Raw genomic sequence first — 27,400 nt, 5'->3', positions numbered from 1 at the left:
AGTCACAGTTTAAAAGTTAGAAAAAATACACAACCAAGGAGAAAAACATTCTTGTATGTGTGAACATGCATGTATACTCCCAGATAATATACGCCTGGTACTCAATAGTATGTGATTTTTTAGTATAAACTATGTTATACTCTTTGAAAAATAAACAATGTAGTCAAGAAACAGGCAGGGAAGTGCCCAAGATAAGAGACCAAGAGGAGTAGAGCATAAAGGTAGATCTGAAAGGGAAGGTCAGTAGTAGGAAAGATGATATCGAGCACATTCAGAATGAAACAATGCCATTTGCAGCAACATGGATGGACCTAGAGATTATCATATTAAGTGAAGTAAGCCAGACAAAGACAAATATCATATGATATTGCTTATTTGTGGAATCTGAAAAAAAAAGATACAAATGAACTTATTTCCAAAAAGAAATAGACTCACAGACATAGAAAACAAATTTATGGTTACCAAAGGGGGAAGTGGGGGGACGGATAAATTAGGAAGCTGTGATTAATGTTTACATACTACTATATATAACATAGATAACCAACAGGACCTACTGTATAGCACAGGGAACTATACTCAATATTTTGTAATATCCTATAAGGAAAAAGAATATGAAAAAGAAAATATATATACATACATCTCTCTCTCTCTCTCTCTCTCTCTCTCTCTCTCTATATATATATATATATATATATATATATATATATCTGAATTGCTGTGCTATAAACCTGAAGCTAACACAGTATTGTAAATCAACTACACTTCAATACAAAAATAAAAAATAAAAAAAATAGCAGGAAAGAATGTACATGTAATACAGTTTATCAAGACCCGTTAACAATTCACACTGAATTAAAGTGTGTTCTAAGTGGCATGTAAAGCTGTAGGTGTTAACAAGAAGAGAACATCTCAGATATGGTAATGTCTTAATAATCAAGGTACCAAGTTAAATTAATTCCCCACACAAATGGGATATAGTATTGCAGATAACATATAAAGGTAAATTATCCCCAAACTATTCATTTTTTTAATTTAAAATATTTTAAACATCTAATACTCTATATTAATCACTCTTTGAACTCATAATATACATAAAATGCATAATATATTATCTAATGTTCTCAGAACTCAGTATATGTTTCTAAATGAAACCATATGTAACCAGCTGTCTCAGAGGAATGAGAGGAGTTATCTGGAATCCGTGTCTTCTTTGCTTAACTTTTCCCTGGTACATATATCATGCTGAAAATTGTCAACATCCTCAGAGTATATGAAGGAAAATGGTAGAAGAGGAAGCTAATATTCACCGAAGATGTACCCTATGTAAAAGGACTGGATTAGATATCTCATTTTCTTTATCTTATGTTAATCTTCATAATAAACCTCTAATATTGGTGTCATTATCATCACTTTATAATGAAGAAACTGAGGTTTGGCCAGGGGATGAAATATACTCAAAGTCACCCAAATAGTAAGTGGCAGAGCTGGTATTCAATGCCAGAGCCCAAGCCCTTCCTCTCCTCTGCACTGGAATTGCTTATAAAATGGCAACTGGCTGAAAAAGGAAGTCTGATCACTGTTTTACATATATCCTTACAGAGATTTTAGGTAGTTTGTTTTTCACTAAATATTTTGGAGGGTTGATGATGGGGACATACAGTTGCCAGATGGAAGTGAAAAACAAACCTGAACTGAATTGCGCTTTAAAAAATTAATTTTATACTTTCTCATAGTTTCCTACATTGAGAGATTTTTGTTTTGTTTTGTTTTTGACATCCAAAGCACAGTTTGCACTATGGCAAGACATATGGGGTTAAAAATTGAATAGGTGGCAACCATACAAAATTGAAAGCAAGTTTTATTGAAATATGTGTGATAACAGGAGTTAGCTGCAGATAGTCTTTAACCTCAAAAGATCTAAAGCACTTATGTGCCAGAAGAGTGCTTGGTATATGGTAGACAATCAATACTTTTTTGAAGAATAAATGGATACCTTATCATATCAATATCAGTGATGGTCGAGGGCAGATTGGCAAATTTTAAATTCTCTCATTAGAAATATCAAAGTATATCTTCATGAAATATCAAAGTGATGATGTTTTGATTGCTTCATTTTACACTTCTTGCAGATAAACTTTAATTAGTAAAGATAAAATGAATCAAGTGCATTCATATTTATTTTCCAGTGCTCAGCTCCTTGTGGTAAAGGTTTAAAGTACCGTGAGGTGATTTGCGTTGACCAATTCCATGGGAAATTAGAAGAAAAATATTGCAGTCATCTACAGAAACCTCGAACTCATAAAGCTTGTAGATCTGTCAGATGCCCTTCATGGAAAGCCAAAAAATGGAATGAGGTATGTAAGATGTTTTATGATTATATATGTATTTTTGCATTTACAGAGAAAATCTTAATTCATTCTGTATGCTTTCAATAACCTTGAAAGTTTTACTCTACTAAATGTGTTTTATTCTATTACACAATTTTTTTGCACTATGCTCTGAATTAATATTGTACAGTGTTAACACGTTTGCTAAGTTCATAGCTTAATAACAAATTAGTCTTTTTTTTTTAAACATCTTTATTGGGGTATAATTGCTTTACAATGGTGTGTTAGTTTCTGCTTTATAACAAAGTGAATCAGTTATACATATACATATGTTCCCATATCTCTTCCCTCTTGTGTCTCCCTCCCTCCCACCCTCCCTGTCCCACCCCTCCAGGCGGTCACAAAGCACCGAGCCGATATCCCTGTGCCATGCGGCTGCTTCCCACTAGCTATCTACCTTACGTTTGTTAGTGTGTATATGTCCATGACTCTCTCTCGCCCTGTCACAGCTCACCCTTCCCCCTCCCCATATCCTCAAGTCCGTTCTCCAGTAGGTCTGTGTCTTTATTCCTGTCTTATCCCTAGGTTCTTCATGACATTTTTTTTTCTTCTTAAGTTCCATATATATGTGTTAGCATACGGTATTTGTCTTTTTCTTTCTGACTTACTTCACTCTGTATGACAGGCTCTAGGTCTATCCACCTCATTACAAATAGCTCAATTTCGTTTCTTTTTATGGCTGAGTAATATTCCATTGTATATATGTGCCACATCTTCTTTATCCATTCATCCGATGATGGGCACTTAGGTTGTTTCCATCTCCGGGCTATTGTAAATAGAGCTGCAATGAACATTTTGGTACATGAATCTTTTTGAATTTTGGTTTTCTCAGGGTATATGCCCAGTAGTAGGATTGCTGGATCATATGGTACTTCTATTTGTAGTTTTTTAAGGAACCTCCATACTGTTCTCCATAGTGGCTGAACCAATTCACATTCCCACCAGCAGTGCAAGAGTGTTCCCTTTTCTCCACACCCTCTCCAGCATTTATTGTTTCTAGATTTTTTGATGATGGCCATTCTGACTGGTGTGAGATGATATCTCATTGTAGTTTAGATTTGCATTTCTCTAATGATTAATGATGTTGAGCGTTCTTTCATGTGTTTGTTGGCAGTCTGTATATCTTCTTTGGAGAAATGTCTATTTAGGTCTTCTGCCCATTTTTGGATTGGGTTGTTTGTTTTTTTGTTATTGAGCTGCATGAGCTGCTTGTAAGTTTTGGAGATTAATCCTTTGTCAGTTGCTTCATTTGCAAATATTTTCTCCCATTCTGAGGATTGTCTTTTGGTCTTTTTTATGGTTTCCTTTGCTGTGCAAAAGCTTTGAAGTTTCATTAGGTCCCATTTGTTTATTTTTATTTCCATTACTCTAGGAGGTGGGTCAGAAAGGATCTTGCTGTGATTTATGTCATAGAGTGTTCTGCTTATGTTTTCCTCTAAGAGTTTGAGAGTTTTTGGCCTTACATTTAGGTCTTTAATCCATTTTGAGCTTATTTTTGTGTATGGTGTTAGGGAGTGATCTAATCTCATACTTTTACATGTACCTGTCCAGTTTTCCCAGCACCACTTATTGAAGAGGCTGTCCTTTCTCCACTGTACATTCCTGCCACCTTTATCAAAGATAAGGTGTCCATATGTGTGTGGGTTTATCTCTGGGCTTTCTATCCTGTTCCATTGATCTATCTTTCTGTTTTTGTGCCAGTACCATACTGTCTTGATTACTGTAGCTTTGTAGTATAGTCTGAAGTCAGGGAGCCTGATTCCTCCAGCTCCTTTTTTCATTCTCAAGATTGCTTTGACTATTCGGGGTCTTTTGTGTTTCCATACAAATTGCAAATTTTTTTGTTCTAGTTCTGTGAAAAATGCCAGTGGTAGTTTGATAGGGATTGCATTGAATCTATAGATTGCTTTGGGTAGTAGGGTCATTTTCACAATGTTTATTCTTCCAATCCAAGAACATGGTTTGTCTCTCCATCTATTTGTATCATCTTTAATTTCTTTCATCAGTGTCTTATAATTTTCTGCATACAGGTCTTTTGTCTCCTTAGGTAGGTTTATTCCTAGATATTTTATTCTTTTTGTTGCAGTGGTAAATGGGAGTGCTTTCTTCATTTCACTTTCAGATTTTTTATCATTAGTATATAGGAATGCCAGAGATTTCTGTGCATTAATTTTGTATCCTGCTACTTTACCAAATTCATTGATTAGCTCTAGTAGTTTTCTGGTAGCATCTTTAGGATTCTCTATGTATAGTATCATGTCATCTGGAAACAGTGACAGCTTTACTTCTTTTCCAATTTGGATTCCTTTTATTTCCTTTTCTTCTCTGATTGCTGTGGCTAAAACTTCCAAAACTATGTTGAATAAGAGTGGTGAGAGTGGGCAACCTTGTCTTGTTCCTGATCTTAGTGGAAATGGTTTCAGTTTTTCACCATTGAGGATGATGTTGGCTGTGGGCTTGTCATATATGGCCTTTATTATGTTGAGGGAAGTTCCCTCTATGCCTACTTTCTGCAGGGTTTTTATGATAAATGGGTGTTGAATTTTGTCAAAAGCTTTTTCTGCATCTATTGAGATGATCATATGGTTTTTCTCCTTCATTTTGTTAATATGGTTTATCACATTGATAGATTTGCATATATTGAAGAATCCTTGCATTCCTGGAATAAACCCCACTTGATCATGTTGTATGATCCTTTTAATGTGCTGTTGGATTCTGTTTGCTAGTACTTTGTTGAGGATTTTTGCATCTATGTTAATCAGTGATATTGGCCTGTAGTTTTCTTTCTTTGTGACATCCTTGTCTGGTTTTGGTATAAAGGTGATGGTGGCCTCGTACAAGGAATTTGGGAGTGTTCCTCCCTCTGCTATATTTTGGAAGAGTTTGAGAAGAATAGGTGTTAGCTCTTCTCTAAATGTTTGATAGAATTCGCCTGTGAAGCCATCTGGTCCTGGGCTTTTGTTTGTTGGAAGATTGTTAATCACAGTTTCAATTTCAGTGCTTGTGATTGGTCTGTTCATATTTTCTATTTCTTCCTGATTCAGTCTTGGCAGGTTGTGCATTTCTAAGAATTTGTCCATTTCTTCCAGATTGTCCATTTTATTGGCATAGAGTTGCTTGTAGTAATCTCTCCTGATCTTTTTCATTTCTGCAGTGTCAGTTGTTACTTCTCCTTTTTCATTTCTAATTCTATTGATGTGAATCTTCTCCCTTTTTTTCTTGATGAGTCTGGCTGGTGGTTTATCTATTTCGTTTATCTTCTCAAAGAACCAGCTTTTAGTTTTATTGATCTTTGCTATTGTTTCCTTCATTTCTTTTTCATTTATTTCTGATCTGATTTTTATGATTTCTTTCCTTCTGCTAGCTTTGGGGTTTTTTTGTTCTTCTTTTTCTAATTGCTTGAGGTGCAAGGTTAGGTTGTTTATTCGAGATGTTTCCTGCTTCTTAAGGTGGGCTTGTATTGCTATAAACTTCCCCCTTAGAACTGCTTTTGCTGCATCCCATAGGTTTTGCGTCGTTGTGTCTCCATTGTCATTTGTTTCTAGGTTTTTTTTGATTTCCTCTTTGATTTCTTCAGTGATCACTTCATTATTAAGTAGTGTATTGTTTAGCCTCCATGTGTTTGTACAGATCTTTTCCTGTAATTGATATCTAGTCTCATGGTGTTGTGGTCAGAAAAGATACTTGATACAATTTCAATTTTCTTAAATTTACAAAGGCTTGATTTGTGACCCAAGATATGATCTATCCCGGAGAATGTTCCATGAGCACTTGAGAAGAAAGTGTGTTCTATTGTTTTTGGATGGAGTGTCCTATAAATATCAATTAAGTCCATCTTGTTTAATGTATCATTTAAAGCTTGTGTTTCCTTATTGATTTTCATTTTGGATGATCTGTCCATTGGTGAAAGTGGAGTGTTAAAGTCCCCTACTATGAATGTGTTACTGTCGATTTCCCCTTTTATGGCTGTGAGCATTTGCCTTATGTATTGAGGTGCTCCTATGTTGGCTGCATAAATATTTACAATTGTTATATCTTCTTCTTGGATCGATCCCTTGATCATTATGTTGTGTCCTTCATTGTCTCTTCTAATAGTCCTTATTTTAAAGTCTATTTTGTCTGATATGAGAATTGCTACTCCAGCTTTCTTTTGGTTTCCATTTGCATGGAATATCTTTTTCCATCCCCTTACTTTCAGTCTGTATGTGTCTCTAGGTCTGAAGTGGGTCTCTTGTAGACAGCATATATAAAGGTCTTTTTTTTTGCATCCATTCAGCCAATCTGTGTCTTTTGGTGGGAGCATTTAGTCCATTTACATTTAAGGTAATTATCGATATGTATGTTCCTTCCCATTTTCTAAATTGTTTTGAGTTCGTTATTATAGGTCTTTTCCTTCTCTTGTGTTTCTTGCCTAGAGAAGTTCCTTTAGCATTTGTTGTAAAGCTGGTTTGGTGGTGCTGAACTCTCTCAGCTCTTGCTTGTCTGTAAAGGTTTTAATTTCTCCATCAAATCTGAATGAGATCCTTGCTGAGTAGAGTAGTCTTTGTTGCAGGTTTTTCTCCTTCATCACTTTCAGTATGTCCTGCCACTCCCTTCTGGCTTGTAGGGTTTCTGCTGAGAGATCAGCTGTTAACCTTATGAGGATTCCCTTGTGTGTTTTTTGTTGTTTTTCCCTTGCTGCTTTTAATATGCTTTCTTTGTATTTAATTTTTGACAGTTTGATTAATATGTGTCTTGGCGTATTTCTCCTTGGATTTATCCTGTATGGGACTCTCTGTGCTTCCTGGACTTGATTAACTATTTCCTTTCCCATATTAGGGAAGTTTTCAACTATAGTCTCTTCAAATATTTTCTCAGTCCCTTTCTTTTTCTCTTCTTCTTCTGGAACCCCTATAATTCGAATGTTGGTGTGTTTAATGTTGTCCCAGAGGTCTCTGAGACTGTCCTCAGTTCTTTTCATTCTTATTTCTTTATTCTGCACTGCAGTAGTTATTTCCACTATTTTATCTTCCTGGTCACTTATCCATTCTTCTGCCTCAGTTATTCTGCTATTGATCCCATCTAGAGTACTTTTAATTTCTTTTATTGTGTTGGTCATCGTTGCTTGTTTCATCTTTATTTCTTCTAGGTCCTTGTTAACTGTTTCTTGCATTTTGTCCATTCTATTTCCAAGGTTTTGGATCATCCGTACTATCATTATTCTGAATTCTTTTTCAGGTAGATTGCCTATTTCCTCTTCATTTGTTAGGTCTGGTGCATTTTTATCTTGCTCCTTCATCTGCTGTGTGTTTTTCTGTCTTCTCATTTTGCTTATCTTACTGTGTTTGGGGTCTCCTTTTTGCAGGATGCAGGTTCGTAGTTCCTGCTGTTTTTGATGTCTGTCTCCAGTGGCTAAGGTTGGTTCAGTGGGTTGTGTAGGCTTCCTGGTGGAGGGGACTAGTGCCTGTGTTATGGTGGATGAGGCTGGATCTTGGCTCTCTAGTGGGCAGGTTCACGTCTGGTGGTATGTTTTGGGGTGTCTGTGAACTTATTATGATTTTAGGCAGCCTCTCTGCTAATGAGTGGGGTTGTGTTCCTGTTTTACTAGTTGTTTGGCATAGGTTGTCCAGCACTGTAGCTTGCTGGTCGTTGAGTGAAACTGGGTGCTGGTGTTAAGATAGAGGTTTCTGGGAGATTTCCGCCATTTGATATTATGTGGAGCTGGGACGTCTCTTGTTGACCAGTGTCCTGAAGTTGGCTCTCCCACCTCAGAGGCGGAGCCCTGACTTCTGGCTGGAGCACCAAGAGCCTTTCATCCACACGGCTCCTCAATTTGGGATGAATCATTGTCTATTCATGTATTCCACAGATGCAGGGTACATCAAGTTGATTGTGGAGATTTAATCCGCTGTTTCTGAGGCTGCTCAACAAATTAGTCTTTTGTTTTTTTTTTTTTGTGGTTGTAAACTTTACAAGAAATTCTGTTACTGAATACTAGGGAGGCTACTGATGATTATAATATTATTCCAGGTGACCTAACAGTAAAATATACCTGATGAGGTGTTTAGTAACTGTCTTGCTTTCACACTAAAGTCTTGGATTTGAGCTGAGTTTGCAACTTGGAAAAGGGACTGGTAAGTTCCAGACGGATCATGATTGGAGATGGTTTAAGAGTCAGGGAAATGACAGAACTAGGGAGCCCAGCTGGTCTAAGGCCAGAGAGTGGACACACTTGGAAAGACTCAGCAAAAATGAAGCTGCTGCGGAGATGAGACCAAGGCTGAAAACTCAGTTTATAAAAGAAGGGTGATGGATACTTGCTCTGGCACACTCAGGGAAGTAAGCTCCAGATCTAAACTGGGAAAGCCATATATTTGAATGTGATTGTCTAGCAAAGACCAGCCTGGGAAGTATTAAGGAGGAAAAAGCCAGAAATGAAGCCAGAAATGATAACTAGAATAATTTCCTGAGGCCTGATTTCAGTGGGGCTAGGCTTTCAGCAAAGCTATCTGGCTGCTCTCAGCAGTATCTCAGGATCTTATCCGTGTCTTAGAGGAGCTAGTCCTACGACGGGAAAAAGAGCTCATCTTCTGCTGATGGAACTTCCTTGTCTCTGTCTGATGCTGGAGCTATGTTAGGAAGGTAGGGGTTCAGACAGGAGCTAGAAGTGGGGTTTCCCTGGGCCTCTAAGTTTTCATCCTTCACTCCGTGAGATCAGATCCTTGGTGGCAGAGCACCAGCTTTTAAAGTGACAGTGTCAGCGCATCATTATTTTTGAATAAAAAGCTCCCAAATTGAGTGAGCATCTCAGGTTTCTGTGTAGAAGAGTTAGCCTCTGTCAAGTGTTAGTGTGTTGAGAATTGTGGTTCATCTTTGACTGAAAACTAGGGGCAAACATGTCTCTGTTTTTCTTCTCAAAGCAAAACATATATATCTGAGCACTTACTTCTACCCTGAATTTTGGTACAGTAAATAAAATTAATTTTGTGGTTTAGCAGAGACCATTATTTAAAAGATATCCCATTAACCTGTTTTATTTAGTGAATGCCACTACTACCTACTAAGTCATTCAAAACAGAAACACTGAGTCCATCCTGTCTCCCCTGACCCCTCAGTTAGTTATCCCCTAGCTTCTCTCAATGACAGCAGGCAGGAGACGCTGGTGGATGGGACTGGAGGCAGGAGAGACTCTGCTTTTTGGCCACCAGCATCCCTTTTGATCCCCAGGATTCTTTTGCTGCCTTGCAGCTGCTGCAGCTGCTGTGGTTGCTATTCATGAGGAACACTTCCTGACCCTTGACCTCCAGCTCCACAACAGTGAATCAATCATGGGTGCTAACAACTTGTCCTTGGCTTGCCACCAACTCTGAAATTATATAAGATTCACTAAAGGGATGTATTTCAGGGGTTTCTAAGATACAGATATGAATATGTAAAGACTATAAAAAACACAGATGCTTTTGTACCGCGTCGGCTTTTTTTCTTTGAATTGGTTTTCCTTGTCATAGAAATTAGCTTCATACACCCACACAGTCCCCAAAACTCTGCCAGAAACAAATGACCACTAGTAAAGTCGCTGGCTTTGATTTATTCTATAAAAAGTACCCACATGAAGTTAACAATTGCAGGCTGTCAGTGAGCTGCATATAATAATATATTCAACAGAAGTGTAATTTCAGAGGTAGTTACAGGATAATCACTGGTTGCTACTTTGTTCCAACTGCATAAATTGTAAAATTGCTTTACTAGAATCCCTCACTATAATTTCATTTTATTACTATTTTACATTGTACCTCTAATGGAAAGACTTATTTGGCAAACTGTGACCACAGAGGTGCTCAAATGAGTTTTGAAGTTAACACTCTTCATTTGGTATTTGATATCATTTTTTTTAATGAAAGGATTTAGTAATGTATTTTAATGACTCCAGCCAAACAGGAACAAACATTGCTATATAGAGTCCTTTGTCCCTAGGATCCAGATGTATACGTTTAGAGGCAAAATAAATACTGGAATCATTTAAAACGAAAAATGCCTCATCCTCTTATTTCTGGAACCAGGCTTTTTGTTTTTGTTTTCACCTAATTTTACCTATTTGGGAATACCAGCTTCACTTGTAAATTCAAGTTTTTAAGGCTAGCATGGGGTGTTAGCATCCTCATGGTCTCATGCTTAGTTCAGTGCCATCCAAACGTAGTTTTTATACTCAGAAAAAAAAAAAATCATCCAGAATTCTCACCTCCCCTTGATCATGGCAAACTTGCCGGACAGCTTAGAAAGATACTTGAAGAATCTCAGGCAACCCTATTGAATCTAGAGCCTCGTGATAGCAGCCACTTACTTGGTCCATCTTTTCAGGGACCCATTATTTTCTTTGTAGTATTTTATGATCAGAGTTGGAACCAAATGTGATATGAGTTCCAAAATCTCACAAGTCTACCGGCTAGTGCCCCCCTTTCCCAAAACACCTAATGTGAAAAAAATTTTTTTGGAAACTATTTGCTAAATGCTGACATGGTTAAGTGATTTTGTATTTCTGTAATTCCATATTTTCTATATTTCCAAAATACATATATAAATCATATTTGATTTAAATATTTGATTTCAAATATAGTCATATTTGAAAAAAATGTGATGTATACATATATATCTTTTTTTTTTTTTTTTTTTTTTTTTTTTTTGCGATACGCGGGTCTCTCACTGTTGTGGCCTTTCCCGTTGCGGAGCACAGGCTCCGGATGCGCAGGCTCAGCGGCCATGGCTCACGGGCCCACCCGCTCCGCGGCATGTGGGATCTTCCCGGACCGGGGCACGAACGCGTGTGCCCTGCAACGGCAGGCGGACTCTCAACCACTGCGCCACCAGGGAAGCCCATATATATCTTTTATAATCTAAAAAGATAGTAAATCTTAAGTCCCCACAGCCCCTGACCAAGAATGCAGAGCCTCTTCATCTTTACACCCAGGTTAAGTGAGTTTTCTTCCAGGAAGACAGGCTGAGGCCAAGGTCAGAGAGGATGTCTTTTTGTTCTGGGGCTGGATGAGCTATGCTTCTCAATCTTTTCTAGCTAGTGCCAGCAATTCTGCTTTTGAATTTCTATGCTGCCTGTTAACTCTCTTCCTTTATCATCTTTCTTGATACTTAAGATGGTCTATCTTTGAGTGGGCTGAGATGACTAATACTCTTTGGTTTGAGGCATGTGTCGAGAAACTTTTCAAGGCAAAAATATTTGTATCTCTGTAAGAAAAGTGAAAAAAAATGGGAATAGGACGGAAGCAGCAAGGGACAGTCAGTTCCTGACACTGCTGAGAGACTTCTGTATTCTTCCCAACTGTAGGTATTCATTATGCAGATGAGGAAACAACAGCTTACAGGGGTTAAGTACTGAACAGCTTGTGCAGGTCACAGGCCAGGAAGTGATGGGGGCGGGGGGTGAGCATTTGAACACTTGTCTAAGTCTTCCCTATTGTAGTTGCTGTCATAATTATTTTATAGTTATCATTTTACATGAGCTCATCTTTATACTTCCTTAGCAATGTCTTTTACTTCCTTAGCAATGTATCTCCCCTCTTACAAGGCATCTGAAGTCAACAATTGCAGAATGTCACTGGATGACACATAACAATGCATTCAACAGAAACGTAGTTCCTATGTTGTGTTGAGTTCATTACAGGCTTATTTATATATAAAAACCTGTTGCATAAATTTAAGATATATATGGATTTTACATATCTTAGGAAAATAACTGAGGGTTTAATTGATCATGTATTGAATATGGTGTAGTTGCTTAAATCACTAGCAACATATTAGGCTACATTAATACATGAAGCGTGTTCAAAATTTTGCACTAATAAATTCTGGTCAGATTTTTGGAGCAGTACCTATTCTGAGACCCACACTGTAAGAAAAGTCTTGACAAATTACCAAATCCCCAGAGAAGCCCAATTGAATTGTTATAACTATTCTGTATCAGTTCCACTGTGTTCTGTTGCAAGTAGGAAAAGTACTGATTGTTAGTGGCTCGAACTCAAAGTCATTTATTCTTTACAAAACAAGACCAGAAGGTCACTAGATTTAAGTTTGATTCAGTAGCTCCACAATGGCAGGGTGCTGGATGGGCATTTCTGTGATTCTGTTGATCAACCCTAATGGTCATAAAATAGCTGCTCCCTTTCCAGACCTCACACCTTTATACTTTCTCACATGAAAGTAAGTATGAATTTGTTCTATGTTGATGAGGACAGGTTCTAGACAGTGGGTAAAGTTTACGGAAGAATATTTCAGCTCAATATAGGAGGGTGTTTGCTAAAACTTCAGAGTCACCCAAAAATGAAATGATTGCTTTCAGGATACAGTGAACTTACTCATACTGAGGCTGTGGAAGTATGGGTAGGTTTGATATTCATTCATTCACTACTGCTGTAAAATGGATTTCAGGATGGAAGAGGAATTGGAATTAGATATTCCTAGAGTCTTTTCTAACTCAAAATCCTGTACTACTGCTAATACTACTGCTACAGTATTGATGAATTTGAAATAAACTATAGTTACAAATAACTGACTATAATAAAATCAAAACCTTAATCCATTAACAAGAAATTATAAATAATGCATCAAGAAAGGACTTTACTATTACATTTTAAGTATTTTTTTTATTAAATAGCAGAGTGAATTAGCCTTAATGAACCCATTTGGCAATGCATGTTCTAACATTTCTTCATCTCTGCTCTACAGTAGCTAAAACAGCTACAGTACCTGTGGATTGGCTAAAACTTACCTTCTCCACTTCCACTGTCAAGTTTTTAAAGCACCAGGCTATGCAGTGTTGTAGTACATGTACGCATGAATAGGAAATTTGGCTGACTTTTCCTCTCTGAGTTAAATTATGCAGTGGTGGTCAGTTAGTGCCTTCCAATCAATTATTTGTGTCATACTCGTAATGATAGACTCGCATTGCCTTCATTTGAGTTACTTGGATTTTTAAAGAAAGATAAAATTTAACATGCTTATAAAAATGTGGTTCAATAAAGCTGTTGAATAAGGGTGACTACTCTGGAGTTACAGCTGTACCTTGGGAGGTCATTCTAATAAGTCGCTGGACATAAGAGTGAGTTATCATGTCTTCACAGCATCCGCAGCCCGTAAGAGGAGCTGATGGGCAAAGACGATAAGTTAGGCTTTGGAAATGTTGGATTTGAGGTGCCTTTGACATATCTATGTAGAAAATACATGAAAAGTCTTGTCAATACATGAAAAATTCCTTGTAAATACATGAAAATATAAATGGAGAGCTCAGAATTATGATCAAGGCTGGAGAGAACAGATTTAGAAATTATTGGGACATAGAAGAAATTGCTCAGGAAGAGCTCAGAGGGTATAAAGAGAAGCAAGTTATAAAGAGAACCCTGGGAGACGCTAACATTTAAAGGCTAAACAGAGAAAATAGAGTCAGTTAAGGACTACAAGAGGAGAGTACCTGGAACCAGAGGGGATTTCAATCACAGAGGCCAGAAAGGCTCAACAGAATGTGGTCACTGGTGCTGACAGTGTCAGTGAGATTAACCAAGAAAAGACTTGAAAATTGTCTCTTGGACTTGGCAGTTAGGGTTATCGATGACATGAGGCTAAGAAATACTTCATTTAAGCAAAGAATTCTCTCCTCTGTTCAAATCTGAAATCACATCAGTTTACTCTTTTGTACTCTTAGCTCTAAAAAATGCTGAAAAACAAAAGTTACTTGTGTTCTTCCAAGCAGTAGTCCAGTTTTTTTTTTCTTTTGAGGGTGAGGTCCATTATAGTAGCCCCCTATGGTGTCAGTGGACTCTTCTAAATGCATGCTGTGGTCAGAGAATCAGTCAGCCACTGTGGATTATTGAACTGTAGAAAACGCTATTTATCAACTTCTTGCTAAATTGTGTTTTGTGAAATTTATTTTCAGGATTTTTTTTTCAGGTTTAGAAGTAGGAATTTTTCTGAATATGGTTTATATTTGTGAAATTATTACTGGAAAATGTTTGCAGGAGCCTTATTTTATAGACTAAACATTTCACCAAAGGTTCAGATAAGTTAAACTACAACCTGACATCTTAGTCTGCTTAATATTGTGCCCTGCACAAAATACATATTAAGTTATTATTATCTCCATACAAAGGAGCCATGTCTTTTTTGTGAAAACATTCAATGAGCTGTCAAAATTCAACTGCTAAAGCATAAGATGAGGGTCAATATAAGTAAGCAATGTAGATATGCATAATATTCTTTGTAAGTTAAAAAAATATAAAAATCCTCTTTTAAGTCAGTGGTTGCCGCTTATACACACAAGACAGAAAACTAAATCTAAAGGTACCGCTAGAGTAAAACTGTTGCAAGAGTTTATAAGAGGAACTTGAGTCTAACAGGTGAACTAAGTCCTTAGGTTTTGTGGGCTTTAAGTGTTTTAAAATTCATGGTGAAACCATATTCTGCAGAGACATATTTACTGTTAGAGAAAAAAGCGACCACTGACTCTGTGAATTCTGCAGAAACAGAGACCTTAATGAAAAACCTGAAGTTTCACCCTTACACTGTCATAGTTGCGAACAGCCATGAGGCCCCATGTAACACTCAATATGACCTCCAATCCCTTCTGGAATAACGAAGAGTATAAAAACCAAGCTCACAAATTAAATAAATACCCTCAGACGTTCTGCCTACTTTATTAATGTTGGCATCCTAGCTCTTGGTGGTGGTCAGGCTCTGCTGTTTTATGGCTTGGCCTTGAAGAGTTGAGAAAACCCTGAGAAGTTGCCAAGTCTTTCTCCATCCCGTGGAGGCAGCACGGGGAGAGCTCAAAGGCTGCAGTCAGAAAGAAGTGGGCTTAAACCTGCTTCGCCACTGACTTCACGTAGCAGCTCAGGCAAATGACTTAACATCTCTTAGCTAAGTCCCGGGCCCTCAGCCCTGGTGCCTCCTTTGAAGAGCTGTTGCGAGGAATAAATGTGTGGGACATGTTCTGTGAAATTTTACAAATAACACAAAACCTTCTTGGTACAGATAAGACAAGTGAGAGGAGAGGCTAAGACAAGGTTGTCTAAGTAAACTGTAAGCTTACAGGATCAGTTTCCCAAAACACCTCTCCACTGAAATACAATCACGAGTCAACAAATCAGCAAATGTTTGGATCCCCAAGCTGTAATAGGGACGGCAGGTATAAAGATGGATAGAACCCAAACTTGGAAATTATTGTTGCTTTGAGGGAGATTATGAATACAGTGTAATTTCAATATTTAAATAATGTTCAAAAGCAATGTAGTAGTAGAATAGTTTGTGTGGTAAATTTTATAGATATTAAGTATGTTTAAGTCAGAAGAGAGAGCTATCAGTTCGGACGGAGTATCTGGTCATAGTTTCTACAAGACTTGAATAGGTATTGCAAAATAAAGAACATCTATTTGTATACTTGTATAGGTGCTCCAGACCAGGCAATGTTAAAAATACTTCTTGCATGTATTTTCTATCTAATGCATGGTATAATTTTGCTCTACTTTGTGATTTTTACATAATTTTATATTTGTTAGTTAATTATTCCAATCGTTTGGGTTTCTTCATAGTGCTCTGTGACCTGTGGCTCTGGAGTTCAGCAAAGGGATGTGTACTGCAGACTGCGAGGTGTTGGTCGGGTGGCAGAAGAAAAGTGTGATCAGTCCACACGGCCTTATTTTCAGAGACAATGTTGGCGTCAGGACTGCATACAGTACCATTGGGTGGCGGGAGAGTGGCTGGATGTGAGTATTGTCAAGTACACTTTCAGACAACCCTTCAGTGAAAGAATGTGTTCTTCATTTCGTCATTGTATTTCTAGTGTTCAACGTCATGTAAGAAAAGAGAGACACATCGGCAAGTGAAGTGCGTGGGTGCACAAAACACGCAAGTGAATGAAAGTTTCTGCGATCCTTCAACCAGACCTCTTGCAGTCAGAAAGTGCAGAAACCATCCCTGCAAGTATATTGTGGTAACGGGAAACTCATCACAGGTAAGGCAAAGAAAGGAAGTTGAGAATTTTCGCTCCTGGAAAACACAGCTGAGTTTCAAATTTGACCCAGTTGAAACTGGGTCTAAATTTGAACATGGGAGCAGATGATGGTGTGCATATCAATCTAAGGGATAAAATCGCTGGCAGTTGGATGGTGCAAATAGAATAATAGCGACATGTATGTTAAACTCTGGTGCAGTTCTGAAGCGGTGACAACTTTGAAACCGACTACCAGGGACGGTTTGGCATCTGTCCCTGCATAGTTGGCTGCTTTAAAAAATTTTTCTCTTCCGGTTTTATTGAGATATAATTGACGCACAACCCTGTATAAGTGTAAGGGGTACAGCATATATCTCTGTCATCATCCATATATCTATCTATCTATCTACCTATATCTATCATCTATCTATCTATCTATCTATCTATCTATCTATCTATCTATCATCTATCTATTGCTTCTTTATTCATCTGTTTATGGAAACTTAGGTTGCTTCCATATCTTGAATGTTGTAATCAATGCTGCAATAAATATTGGGGTGTATATATCTTTTTGAGTTAGTGTTTTTGTTTTCTTCAGGAAAATATCCAGAAGTGGAATTTTGCTGGATCATATGGTAATTCCCATTCACAATTTTTTGAGGAAACGCCATAATATTTTGCATAGTGGCTGTACCAATTTATATGCCCACCAGCAGTGCAGGAGGGTTCCCTTTTCTCCATATCCTTGCCAGCACTTGTTTGTTTGTTGTCTTTTTGATTATAGCCATTCTGACAGGTATGAGGTGATATCACAGTTTTTATTTGAAATTCCTTGATGATTAGTAATGTTGAGTATTTTTACATGTGTCTGTTGGCCATCTGTATGTCTTCCTTGGAAAAATATTAAGATCCTCTGCCCATTTTTAAACTGAATTGTTTGCTTTTTTTTGATATTCAGTTGTGTGAGTCCTTTATATATTTTGGATATTAACCCCTTATCCGATATATCATTGCAAATATATTGTCCCATTCAGTAGGCTGTCTTTTCACTTTTTTGGTAGTTTCCTTTGCTGTGCCAAAGGTTTTTATTGTGATGTGGTCTCATTTGTTTGTTTTCGCTTTTGTTGCCCTTGCCTGAGGAGATGTATACAAGAAAATACTGCTAAGATTGGTGTGAAAGAGCGTATTACCTAGGTTTTCTTCCAGGAGTTTTAGGGTTTCAGACCTTACATTTAAATCTTTAGTCATTTTGAGTTTATTTTTGTATATGGTGTAAGGAAAGCATCCAGTTTTATTCTTTAGCACATAGCTGTTGAGTTTTCCAAATGCCATTTATCAATGAGACTGTCTTTTCCCCATTGTATATTCCTAGCTTTGTGTTGTAGATTAATTGACCATATAAGCATGGGTTTATTTCTGGGATCTCTATTCTGTACCATTCAGCTATGTTTCTGTTTTTGTGCCAGTATCATACAGTTTTGTTTACTATAGATTTATAATACAGTTTGAAATCCAAGAGCATGGTAACTCCAGCTTTAGGGTTTTTTGGGTTTTTTTCTGTTTGTTTTTTTTCTTAAGATTGCTTTGGCTATTCCAGGCCTTTTGTGGTTCCATTCAAATTTTTGGATTCTTTGTTCTAGTTCTGTGAAAAATGCCACTGGTATTTTGATAGGAATTGCATTAAATCCATAGATTGCTTTGGGTAGTGTGGACATTTTAACAGTATTAATTCTTCCAATCCATGAGCATGGTGTATGTTTCCATTTACTTGTGTCATCTTCAATTCTTTCATCAATGTCTTATAGTTTGCAGAGTACAGGTCTTTCACCTCCTTGGTTAAATTTATTCCTAGGTATTTTATTCCTTTTGATGCAATTGTAAATAGAATGGTTTTTAAAATTTTTCTTTCTGATAGTTTGTTGTTAGTGTATAGAAATGCAACAGATTTCTGTGCATTGATTTTGTATCCTACAACTTTAGTGAATTCATTCATTAGTTCCAATAGTTCTTTGGTGGAGTCTTTAGGGTTTTCTATATATAATATCATGTAATCTGCAAATGGTTACAGTTTTGCTTCTTCCTTTCCAATTTGAACGTCTTTTATCTCTTTTTCTTGTCTGACTGCTGTAGCTAGAACTTCCAAAACTATGTTGAATAAAAGTGGTGAGAGTGGTATCTTTGACTTGTTCTTGATCTTAGAAGAAGGCTTAGAGGAAAAGCTTTCAACTTGTCATCACTGAGTGTGATGTTAGCTGTGGGTTTGTCATATATAACCTTTATTATATTGAGGTATGTTCCCTGTACTATTGAAATAATCATATGACTTTTATCCTTCATTTTCTTAATGTGGTATATCACGTTGATTGATTTGTGGACATTGAACCATCCTTGCATCCCTGGACTAAATCCCGCTTGAATTTGGTTTGCTAATATTTTGTTGAGGACTTTTGCATCTATGTTCATCAGTGATATTGACCTGTATTTGTGTGTGTGTGTGTGTGTGTGTGTGTGTGTGTGTGTGTGTATGTGTGTGTGTGAGATATCTTTGTCTAGTTTTGGTATCAGGGTAATGCTGGCCTTGTAGAATGAATTTGGAAGTGTTCCTTCATTGGCAATTTTTTGGACTATTTTGAGAAGGATAAGTGTTGACTTTTCTCTAAATTTTTGATAGAACTCACCTGTGAAGCCATCAGGTCCTGGACTTTCGTTCGCTGGGAGTTTTTAAATCACAGTTTCAATTTCAGTGCATGTAATTGGTCTGTTAATATTTTCTATTTCTTCCTGGTTCAGTCTTGGGAGATTGAACATTTATAGAAATTTATCCATGTCTTCTAGATTATCTAATTAGTTGGCATATAATTGTTAGCAGTAATCTTTTATAATCCTTGTATTTCTGTGGTGTCAGCTGTAACTTTTTCTCTTGCATTTTCACTTTCTTGATAGTGTCTTTTGTGCACCAATGTATTTAATTTTGATGACGTCAAATTTATTTTTTCTGTTCATTTGTACTTTAGGTATCATTTCTAAGAAACTATTGCCCATCCAAGGTTACAAAGGTTCACACTTATATTTTGTTCTAAGAATTTTGTAATTTTACCTGATACGTTTAGGTCTGTAATCCACTTTGTATTAATTTTTGTATATGATGTGAAGTGGGGTCCAACTTTATCCTTTTGCATGTGGCTATCCAGATGTTCCAACACAATTTTTGGAAAAAACTGTTCTTTCCTCATTGAATTATCTATTACTGAAGAGTTATTTTTGAACTCTGAATTCAGTTCCCTGATCTATGTGCCTATCCTTATATCGTTACCACATAGTCTTGGTCTTATAGTAAGGTAGTTTTATAGTAAGTGTTGAAATCAGGAAGTGTGAGAGAACCAATTTTGCTTTTCCTTTTCAAGATTATTTGCTTGTGCTGTGTCCCTTACATTCCTATATAAATTTTAGGATCAACTTGTCATATTCTGGGTAAACTCCAGCTAGGATTTTGTTAGAGATTACGTTGAATCTTGATCAGTTTGGGGAATGTTGCCATCTTAATAATGTCTTCCAATCCGTGAATTGACATGTCTTTCCATTTATTTAGGTCTTATTAATTTATTTCAAGGATGCTTTATAGTTTATAGTTTTCATTGTACAAATCTTACACTTTTTTGGTTAATTTTGTTCCTAAAAATTTTATTAATCTTTTATGCTCCTGAAAATGAAATTATACTCTTAATTTCATTTTCTGCTTGTCCATTCATAATGTGTAGAGATAGAATTGATTTTTGTATGTTAAACACATTTATTGAGCACAGTTCTTTTTTTGTGTGGATTACTTAGCATTTTCTATATACAGAAGTATATCATTTGCAAATCCAGGTAGTTTTATTTCTTCCTTTAAATCTGGGTGCCTTTTACTTCATTTCTTCCCTAGTTTCCCTGGCTAGAAACTCCAAAACAATGTTGAGTAGAAGTGGTAAAAACAGATATCCTTCTCTTTAGAGGAAAACTTTCAATGTTCATAATTGAATAGGTTAGCTATGGATTTTTTTGTAGATTCTCTTTATTATACCCTCCTATTCTTAGTTTGCTTGGTGTTTGTATAATGAAAATGTGTCAGTTTGTCAAATGCTTTTTTTGCATCTCTTAAGATGCTCATGTGGTCTTTATGAGTCTATTTGTATGATGTATTCCATTGATTGATTTCACATGTTGAAACAATGTTACATTCCTGGGATAAATCTTACTTTGTCATGGTGTATGATCCTTTTTATTTGCTTCTGGGATTGTTTTGCTAGTGTTCTGTTGAGGATTTTTACATCTATATTCACAAGAGATATTGGTCTGTAGTTTTCGTTCCTGGTTATGTCTGCCTAGTTTTGGTATGAGGGAAATACTGGCCTCATATGACAAATTAGGAAGTGTTCTTTTCTATTCTATCTTTTGGAAGTATTTTGGAGGGGGAGGGTGCTAATTCTTTAAACTTTGGGGGGAGTTCACCAATGAAGGCTCTGGTCCTGGGTTTTTATTTGTGTGAGGTTTTTTGTTTATTAATTCCATCTCTTTACTTGTTATAGGTCTACATAGATACACAGATTTCTACACATATTCTCCCATCTTCCCAGAGTTTGTTGTTACTGCTGTTTGTTGTTGTTTGTTTGTTTGTTCAGTGACTTTTCTGAACTAACTGTAAAGTCTGTATTCTTTGTCTCATGTGATCACTAAAGTCTCTATCTGATTAGTTTTCAACTAATAACTGGGTAGTGATTTCCTGAGATACTTGGAACCAGTAATCTCCAGTCTTTGCCAAGAGGCTCTGTGTGCATGTGTGGGCATCTTCAACACTAGATGAGGCAGTTGACAACTCTTCCTTAACCTTAACTTCCTGCTTGAGCAGAGCCTTGACATCAGCCAGAAATGAGAGTGTAGGTACTTCTCAGATATTTCCTAAGCTTGCACACAGCCCTAGACATGTGCAAACCTTATGTATGTCCATGGCCTTCTAGTTATCTATGACTCTGTTGGAGTTTTTAAAGCCCCTGTGGACATCTCCTTTCCAAGCTTTTCCTTTTAAGCTTTTCTTGGTAGCCCATTGCTTGCCTGAGTGTTATCCACTTCCTCTGGAAGCTGCAAAGTTAAACAATAGCCTTTAATTGTGTTAAAAAATGCCTCCAAGGAGAAGGCTTTTAGCACTGGGCAAGTGCTGGGTAAAGTCAAATAGAGACTTGCAAGTGAGGTCTTTCAGAAAACCACTAAACAGTTCAAATAATGACAGTTCTCTGGAAATGAGGCTTAGAAAGATGTCCAATCCCTCTGGTGGCTTCCATGCTTTTGTTTTTCAGTATGTTTGCAGGGCTATTGATTTTCAATCCTCCTATAGAGCTAAAGAGGGGGAATGGGAATAGGGCAAACTAAAACACACAAAGCTCACTGTTCTTACTGAGATTTAGCCTTATTTCTTTAATAAATGCTTCCCGGATTGCTGCAAGCCTTTGGTTAATTTACAGAGCTCTGAAAAAGTTGATTTTCACAAGTTTTGTCAGTTTTCTCATTGCCTTTATAGAAGAGAACGTTTTCAGATGTCCTTGCTCTGCTGTTTTCACCGATGTCACTCACCCCTTGGGGTCTGCTTTGATAGATGGATATTTCTCCTCATCATAGGTTATATTTTCCTGCCTCTTTGCATGCCAGTTAATTTTTTATTGCATGCCATGCATTATGAATTTTACTTTGTTGGCTACTGGATAGTTTTTATTTCTATACGTATATTTTGAGCTTTGTTCCAGAATGCAGTTATTTTGTCTGTAAGAAGTGTGATCTTTTCTTGTCTTGCTCTTAAGATTTTTTATGGGAGACCAGTTCATTGTTTAGTCTAGAGTTAGCTATTCCCCTCTACTGTGGCAAGACCCCTTTGAGTACTCTACCTATTGCTGCATGTATATAAGGTTTTCCAGTCTGAATGAAGGGAACAGACACTATATTTGGTCCTGTGTGAGTGCCAGATACAGTGATTCATATGTCATTTATTTACTTAAAAATACTTATTTATTTATGTTGCACCAGGTCTTATTTGAGGCACACGATATCTTTGTTGGGGCATGTGAGATCTTTAGTTGCAGCATATGGGATCTTTCAGTTGTGGCATGAGGACTTCTTAGTTGCGGCATGCGGACTTTTAGTTGTAGCGTGCGTGCGGGATCTAGTTCCCCGACCAGGGATCGAACCTGGGCCCCCTGCATGGGAGCATGGAGTCTTACCCACTGGACCACCAGGGACGTCCCCATATGTCTTTTAATCGGTCCATGCCTTGGCCTCAGTTGGAGTCCTCACATGTTTGCACTGGTCAGAACTCTGCTGTCCCCTTGGGATCCCTTTCCTTGTTCCAAAACCTGGAAACTCTCTCAAGACATTAAGCTGGAGCAATTATAGGGTCACTTTCATTCAGTTAAGCTATTCTTTGTAGTGTGACCAAGAAAACAGAAAACAAACAAAGGAACAAACAGAAAAAACATAGGCACTGAATATAGACAATCTATCCTGCATCTGGATCCTTTCCATCCTGGTACAACTCTGTGAAAGTTGCCTAAAAATTTGTTTACCCATCTGTAAATGAGGCTAATAATAGGATTGTTGTGGGGATACCATAACATAGTATATATTAAGCACCTGGAAAGTAGTGGTGCTTAACCCTGGTTAAGTTTAAGAGCATCTTCTTCTCCCTTCGTAACATTGTATTTTTCAGTGTGCAGGTAACTGTGGATTTAGTTACCGACAAAGGATTTCATATTGCATCGGGATCCGATCTACTGAGAAATATAAGCTTCATGAGCTGTGGCCTATAGACTATCAAGAATGCCCTGTGCTGCCTTCCCCTCAGGTTTACAAATGCAATTTTAGAACCTGTTTGCATATGGCCACTTGGAAAGTTGGAAAATGGAGCAAGGTCAGTTTATAATTATGAATTTAAAATCTTCTGAATGAGACTTTCTAGTTGTGGGATGCCTACTATTCTGCACTTCTAACTAGATATCAGAGTTGTCTCATACCCCTATTGTCTAACAATCACTTTACCAGTTATTTATCAGTTATCATCTCTTTTTCTAAGTTTGCTATAACCTGCCTTAAGCAGGGACCATAATTAATACTTGTTTCTTTTCCTCAGAGCACCTGGCACAGTGGCTTGCATTTTGAGTAGATGCTTAAGCAATACTTATTGGTTAAGTGAAAAAGTAAATAAATCTAATGTATGAGTAATACAGGTTATTTGCACCATATTCCATTTCCAATTTAATTGATAGAAAGCAAGTAAATATTGCTTTGCAAACAGCATACAACAATGAGTAAAAACTCAGTAGTCTGAATAACCATCATTAATTAATATTTATCAGGTATTAACAATATACTGCTGAGCTAACGATACAAAATAAATGGAAAGGAGCCAGTAACTGAGAAAGAATAGATTGAGTTTCTTAAGGATTAGCCCCACCTGTGACTCTCTAGCCTCCAGGATATTTTTGTGTCTGCAGAAATTCTAGCCATTATTGATCATCAGTTTGTTCCAAAAGGACCTAGCTTGAAAGGAGGAGATATGTATTTACTGGCCTTATTATCCATTATATACTTTACCTTCAAATTTTACTCTGTTCACAGTGCTCTGTGACTTGTGGAGTTGGGGTAATGGAGAGAAGAGTGGAATGCATAGCTGACAATGGTTGGTCCAGTGACTTATGTTTAAAGAGTTTAAAACCAGATGCTCAAAAGAAATGTTATGTCCATGACTGTAAGTACTAGACTTCAAAAATCTAGAACCTAAGTGTTCCTCAGAAGTTTTAATTAAAATCTGAAAATAAATATTTAGAGTAGTCATACACTCCACAAAATGAAAGGTCTGTTTTTTTCAGAATATAACAATATTGATGTAATTGAGTTAAATTCATATTGTGTCTGTAATTTGTTCATTGTTGATAAGTTGTACTCACTTGTCCTTGAAGGTAAAACATTTACCAGCTGTAAAGAAATCCAAGTGAAAAACAACATTACCAAAGATGGTGACTATTACCTTAACATTAAAGGAAGAATAATAAAGGTATTATGAAGACAGCTCCTATTTGATTTTAGCATTGACTGTTGACTTTGAAAAAATCTTTTCTAGATCTTTGCATTTTCTCTTTAGATCTATTGTGCTGGCATGCACTTGCAGAACCCCAAGGAATATATATCATTGGTCAAAGGTGAAGAAGACAACTTTTCTGAAGTGTATGGCTTTAGGTATATCTGTGTTTTGCCTTATCTGTGCATTTTCATGGTCCTTCAAGAGAATTAGAAGTTCCAGAGTTCAGAGTGGTACTTGAATAGCTCCCAGTGTGACAAGTAATTTAGAAACAGGTAGATATATTATGACCTAAGCCAGATGTTGTCCATGCCTGTTCAATAATAAAGATTTGAGCATTAACATGTACTCACAGAGAGACTGACTAAGAAGGATACTATGGGTGAGCAGTGAGACAACAGAGGAGGGAAGAATTTAAGACCCGAGTGTATTTTCATAGAAATCAAATTAATTCCAGTAATAAAAGCTAGGAGAACTACAGCTGAATTATTTTTCCACAAACTGGTCTTGAATTTCCCATTGATCATTTTGTATTTCTTTGACATTTAACTTGTTGAGTGATTTTCATTTCTTTCACATTTAACCTGTTGACCCTAAAATATTGAAGAGTGTGTCTTTTACCTTCCCACTTCCAAAGTTTACCATTTATCTGCATTATGGTCTAATAATGATATCTAATACTAAAATATTTTAATGTTGTTACAGACTGCAAAATCCATATGAATGTCCTTTTAATGGAAGCAGGAGGCAAGACTGTGAGTGTAAAAATGACTACTTGGCTGCTGGACACACTGTTTTCAGCAAAATAAGAATTGATCTTAATTCCATGCAAATTAAAAGTAAGTGCTGAATCTCTATTTGTAAAATGAAAAGTACCTGTTTGCTAATGCAAGTGTAACAATATACTATATGGTATATGTGGTAGCTAGGGTATAGAGAAGGGCCTAGCATTGTACAATAATTACTTAGAATTCTTTTTAAAAAGTTATTAGCTACATAGTTCCAGTGCAATGATACAAACCATGGGAACCCTTAATAAAAATGTAGTGGTAATGACACTGTCATTAGTAAAGATAGTAAGGATACTGTCACAGTAAAGATCCTGCCCTTCCAAGATATAACAATCTACCTTAAAATCCTCAATTACATTAAAAATAAGGAAGTTAATATCCTCAATGTAGTTGTATAAGCTTTTTTGCAAGGGCTTAAAGTAATAATTAACATTAGCTTCAGGTGACAGTTTGTCTAGTATTTTCTTATACTTTATCTCATTTGATCTTTTTAACAACCCTATACTAGATAAGGCAAAATTTCATCAGATTGTTGCAAGTGATGAAATTAAGATGCACTTATAGAATTAAGTGATTGGCCCAATTCATACAGTTAGTAACTGGCATTGCAGGGAGATAAAGTCCCACTCACAGATCCCAGATTATGGACCTGCTGCCTTTCTAGGAAGTAATTTATAGTACAGTCAAGTTAAAGTAAATATACTTTATGAAACCTAACATATACTGAGCATCAGACAGTCTGCCCTCCTGAAAATTACATAGTGACATGAAAATGCAAAGAAGTTCATTTCAGAAGCAGAAACTCTAAATCACAATTGAATCACCAGTGCCTAGCACAGTACCTAAACCACAAAAAGAAACAAAACAATGTTTGTTGAGACAGTGAATGCATGAATACATAATCTCTAAATCAGTCATATGACGGTGAACTATTATTGTCAGTAATAGTGGCTACCATTTACTGAACACCCACAATTACTGCTGTGGGGAAGTGTTATAATGCTTTGGTTATGATCATAGACTCTGGAGTTAGATTGCTGGGTGTAAATTCTCTGCATCCAGTTACCAGTCATAATAAGATGGCTCTCAGGTTTTTTTCTTTCTTTTTTTCTGCTTTCTTTCCTTTTTTTTTTTTCGGTTAGGATTAAGAGATAATACTTGTAACATATCTAGTAAATGCCTTGCGAGTAGTAGGTGTTCTATAAACAATGGTTATTATTTAATAATATATGTTGTGTCAGCATTGCTGAGTACATAATGGGCATTTGGGAACTTATTTGCTGTTTAGCAAGCTTTTATCTTTCATCAATTTATCAAACCTGACATTTTGCCAGGCATTGGACTGGGCTCTGAAGATACAATGTTAAATGTATACATTTTCCACTTGCTTTCTCTTTTCCTTCCTCATACTTGTGTGCCAAAAACCCAGTCTTGATTAAATTAAACCTTTCACCTACTCTGCACTTGCACCATGAATCTTGCATGTGGCAAGTAATACACAGCCCTCCTGACTGATCTTACTTTAAATGCATGACTCTTGAGCTTGCACGGACCCTGGTTCATTCCTCCCCAACTCTTCTCAACGTCTGACTCACAGCTTCTCCTCTGGCTTCAAACTTCAAAATTTTCTAATACCTCCACTCCAGTCACTCATTGCTGATGACCTAAACCTTGACCTATAGACTTTGCCTTCTCTCCTGGTCACTGTGGATGAACTATTTCTGCTGCCATCTGAGGCAACCCCTTCTACTTGTGCTCTGAGCTCCTTGCTTTGTACCAACTCAGGACCATTATTTCAGCAAACTTTCCTTTTTCTCTTACATCACCAATTCTTCTTCCATTTCTTTAACTCCAATGACAAATTCTTGATTTTCATTTCATTTGATCCATCTGCAGTCTTTGGTTTCCAGGACTTCTCACTCTCATCATTTGGCTCCTGTCTTGGTCACTCTTTCTCCCATCTTTCTCACTGTTTCTCAACTTGGCTAGTTACTCTTCATTTTATACAACACTGAGTATTGAAGAACTTCAGGACTCAGTCATTCCCTTAAGGATCTCTTTCAACTTATAGATTTCAAATACCGTCTATTAAATGACAGTCCCAAATGTATATCCCTAATTCAGACTGCTTCCCTGAATTCCAAGATTCAACTCC

The 27,400-nt window shown here is 36.9% G+C and overlaps 1 protein-coding gene across 1 annotated transcript in view; it reads left to right on the top strand.

Annotated features, from left to right (window-relative positions):
* Positions 1-27,400, top strand: part of ADAMTS20 (ADAM metallopeptidase with thrombospondin type 1 motif 20) — a 194,168-nt gene that overhangs the window by 144,913 nt on the left and 21,855 nt on the right. Inside the window, exons 29-36 of the mRNA XM_060026168.1 lie at positions 2,187-2,354; positions 15,956-16,129; positions 16,207-16,377; positions 23,087-23,287; positions 23,995-24,124; positions 24,336-24,430; positions 24,518-24,612; positions 25,160-25,293. Of these exons, the coding sequence (XP_059882151.1) occupies positions 2,187-2,354; positions 15,956-16,129; positions 16,207-16,377; positions 23,087-23,287; positions 23,995-24,124; positions 24,336-24,430; positions 24,518-24,612; positions 25,160-25,293 (1,168 nt within the window). The remainder of the gene's footprint in view (positions 1-2,186; positions 2,355-15,955; positions 16,130-16,206; positions 16,378-23,086; positions 23,288-23,994; positions 24,125-24,335; positions 24,431-24,517; positions 24,613-25,159; positions 25,294-27,400) is intronic.

This window comes from Delphinus delphis, chromosome 11, assembly GCF_949987515.2.
Source record: "Delphinus delphis chromosome 11, mDelDel1.2, whole genome shotgun sequence".
Taxonomy (NCBI): domain Eukaryota; kingdom Metazoa; phylum Chordata; class Mammalia; order Artiodactyla; family Delphinidae; genus Delphinus; species Delphinus delphis.
Note: the sequence above shows the minus strand (reverse complement) of the source record. Positions and strands in the feature narration are given on the sequence as shown.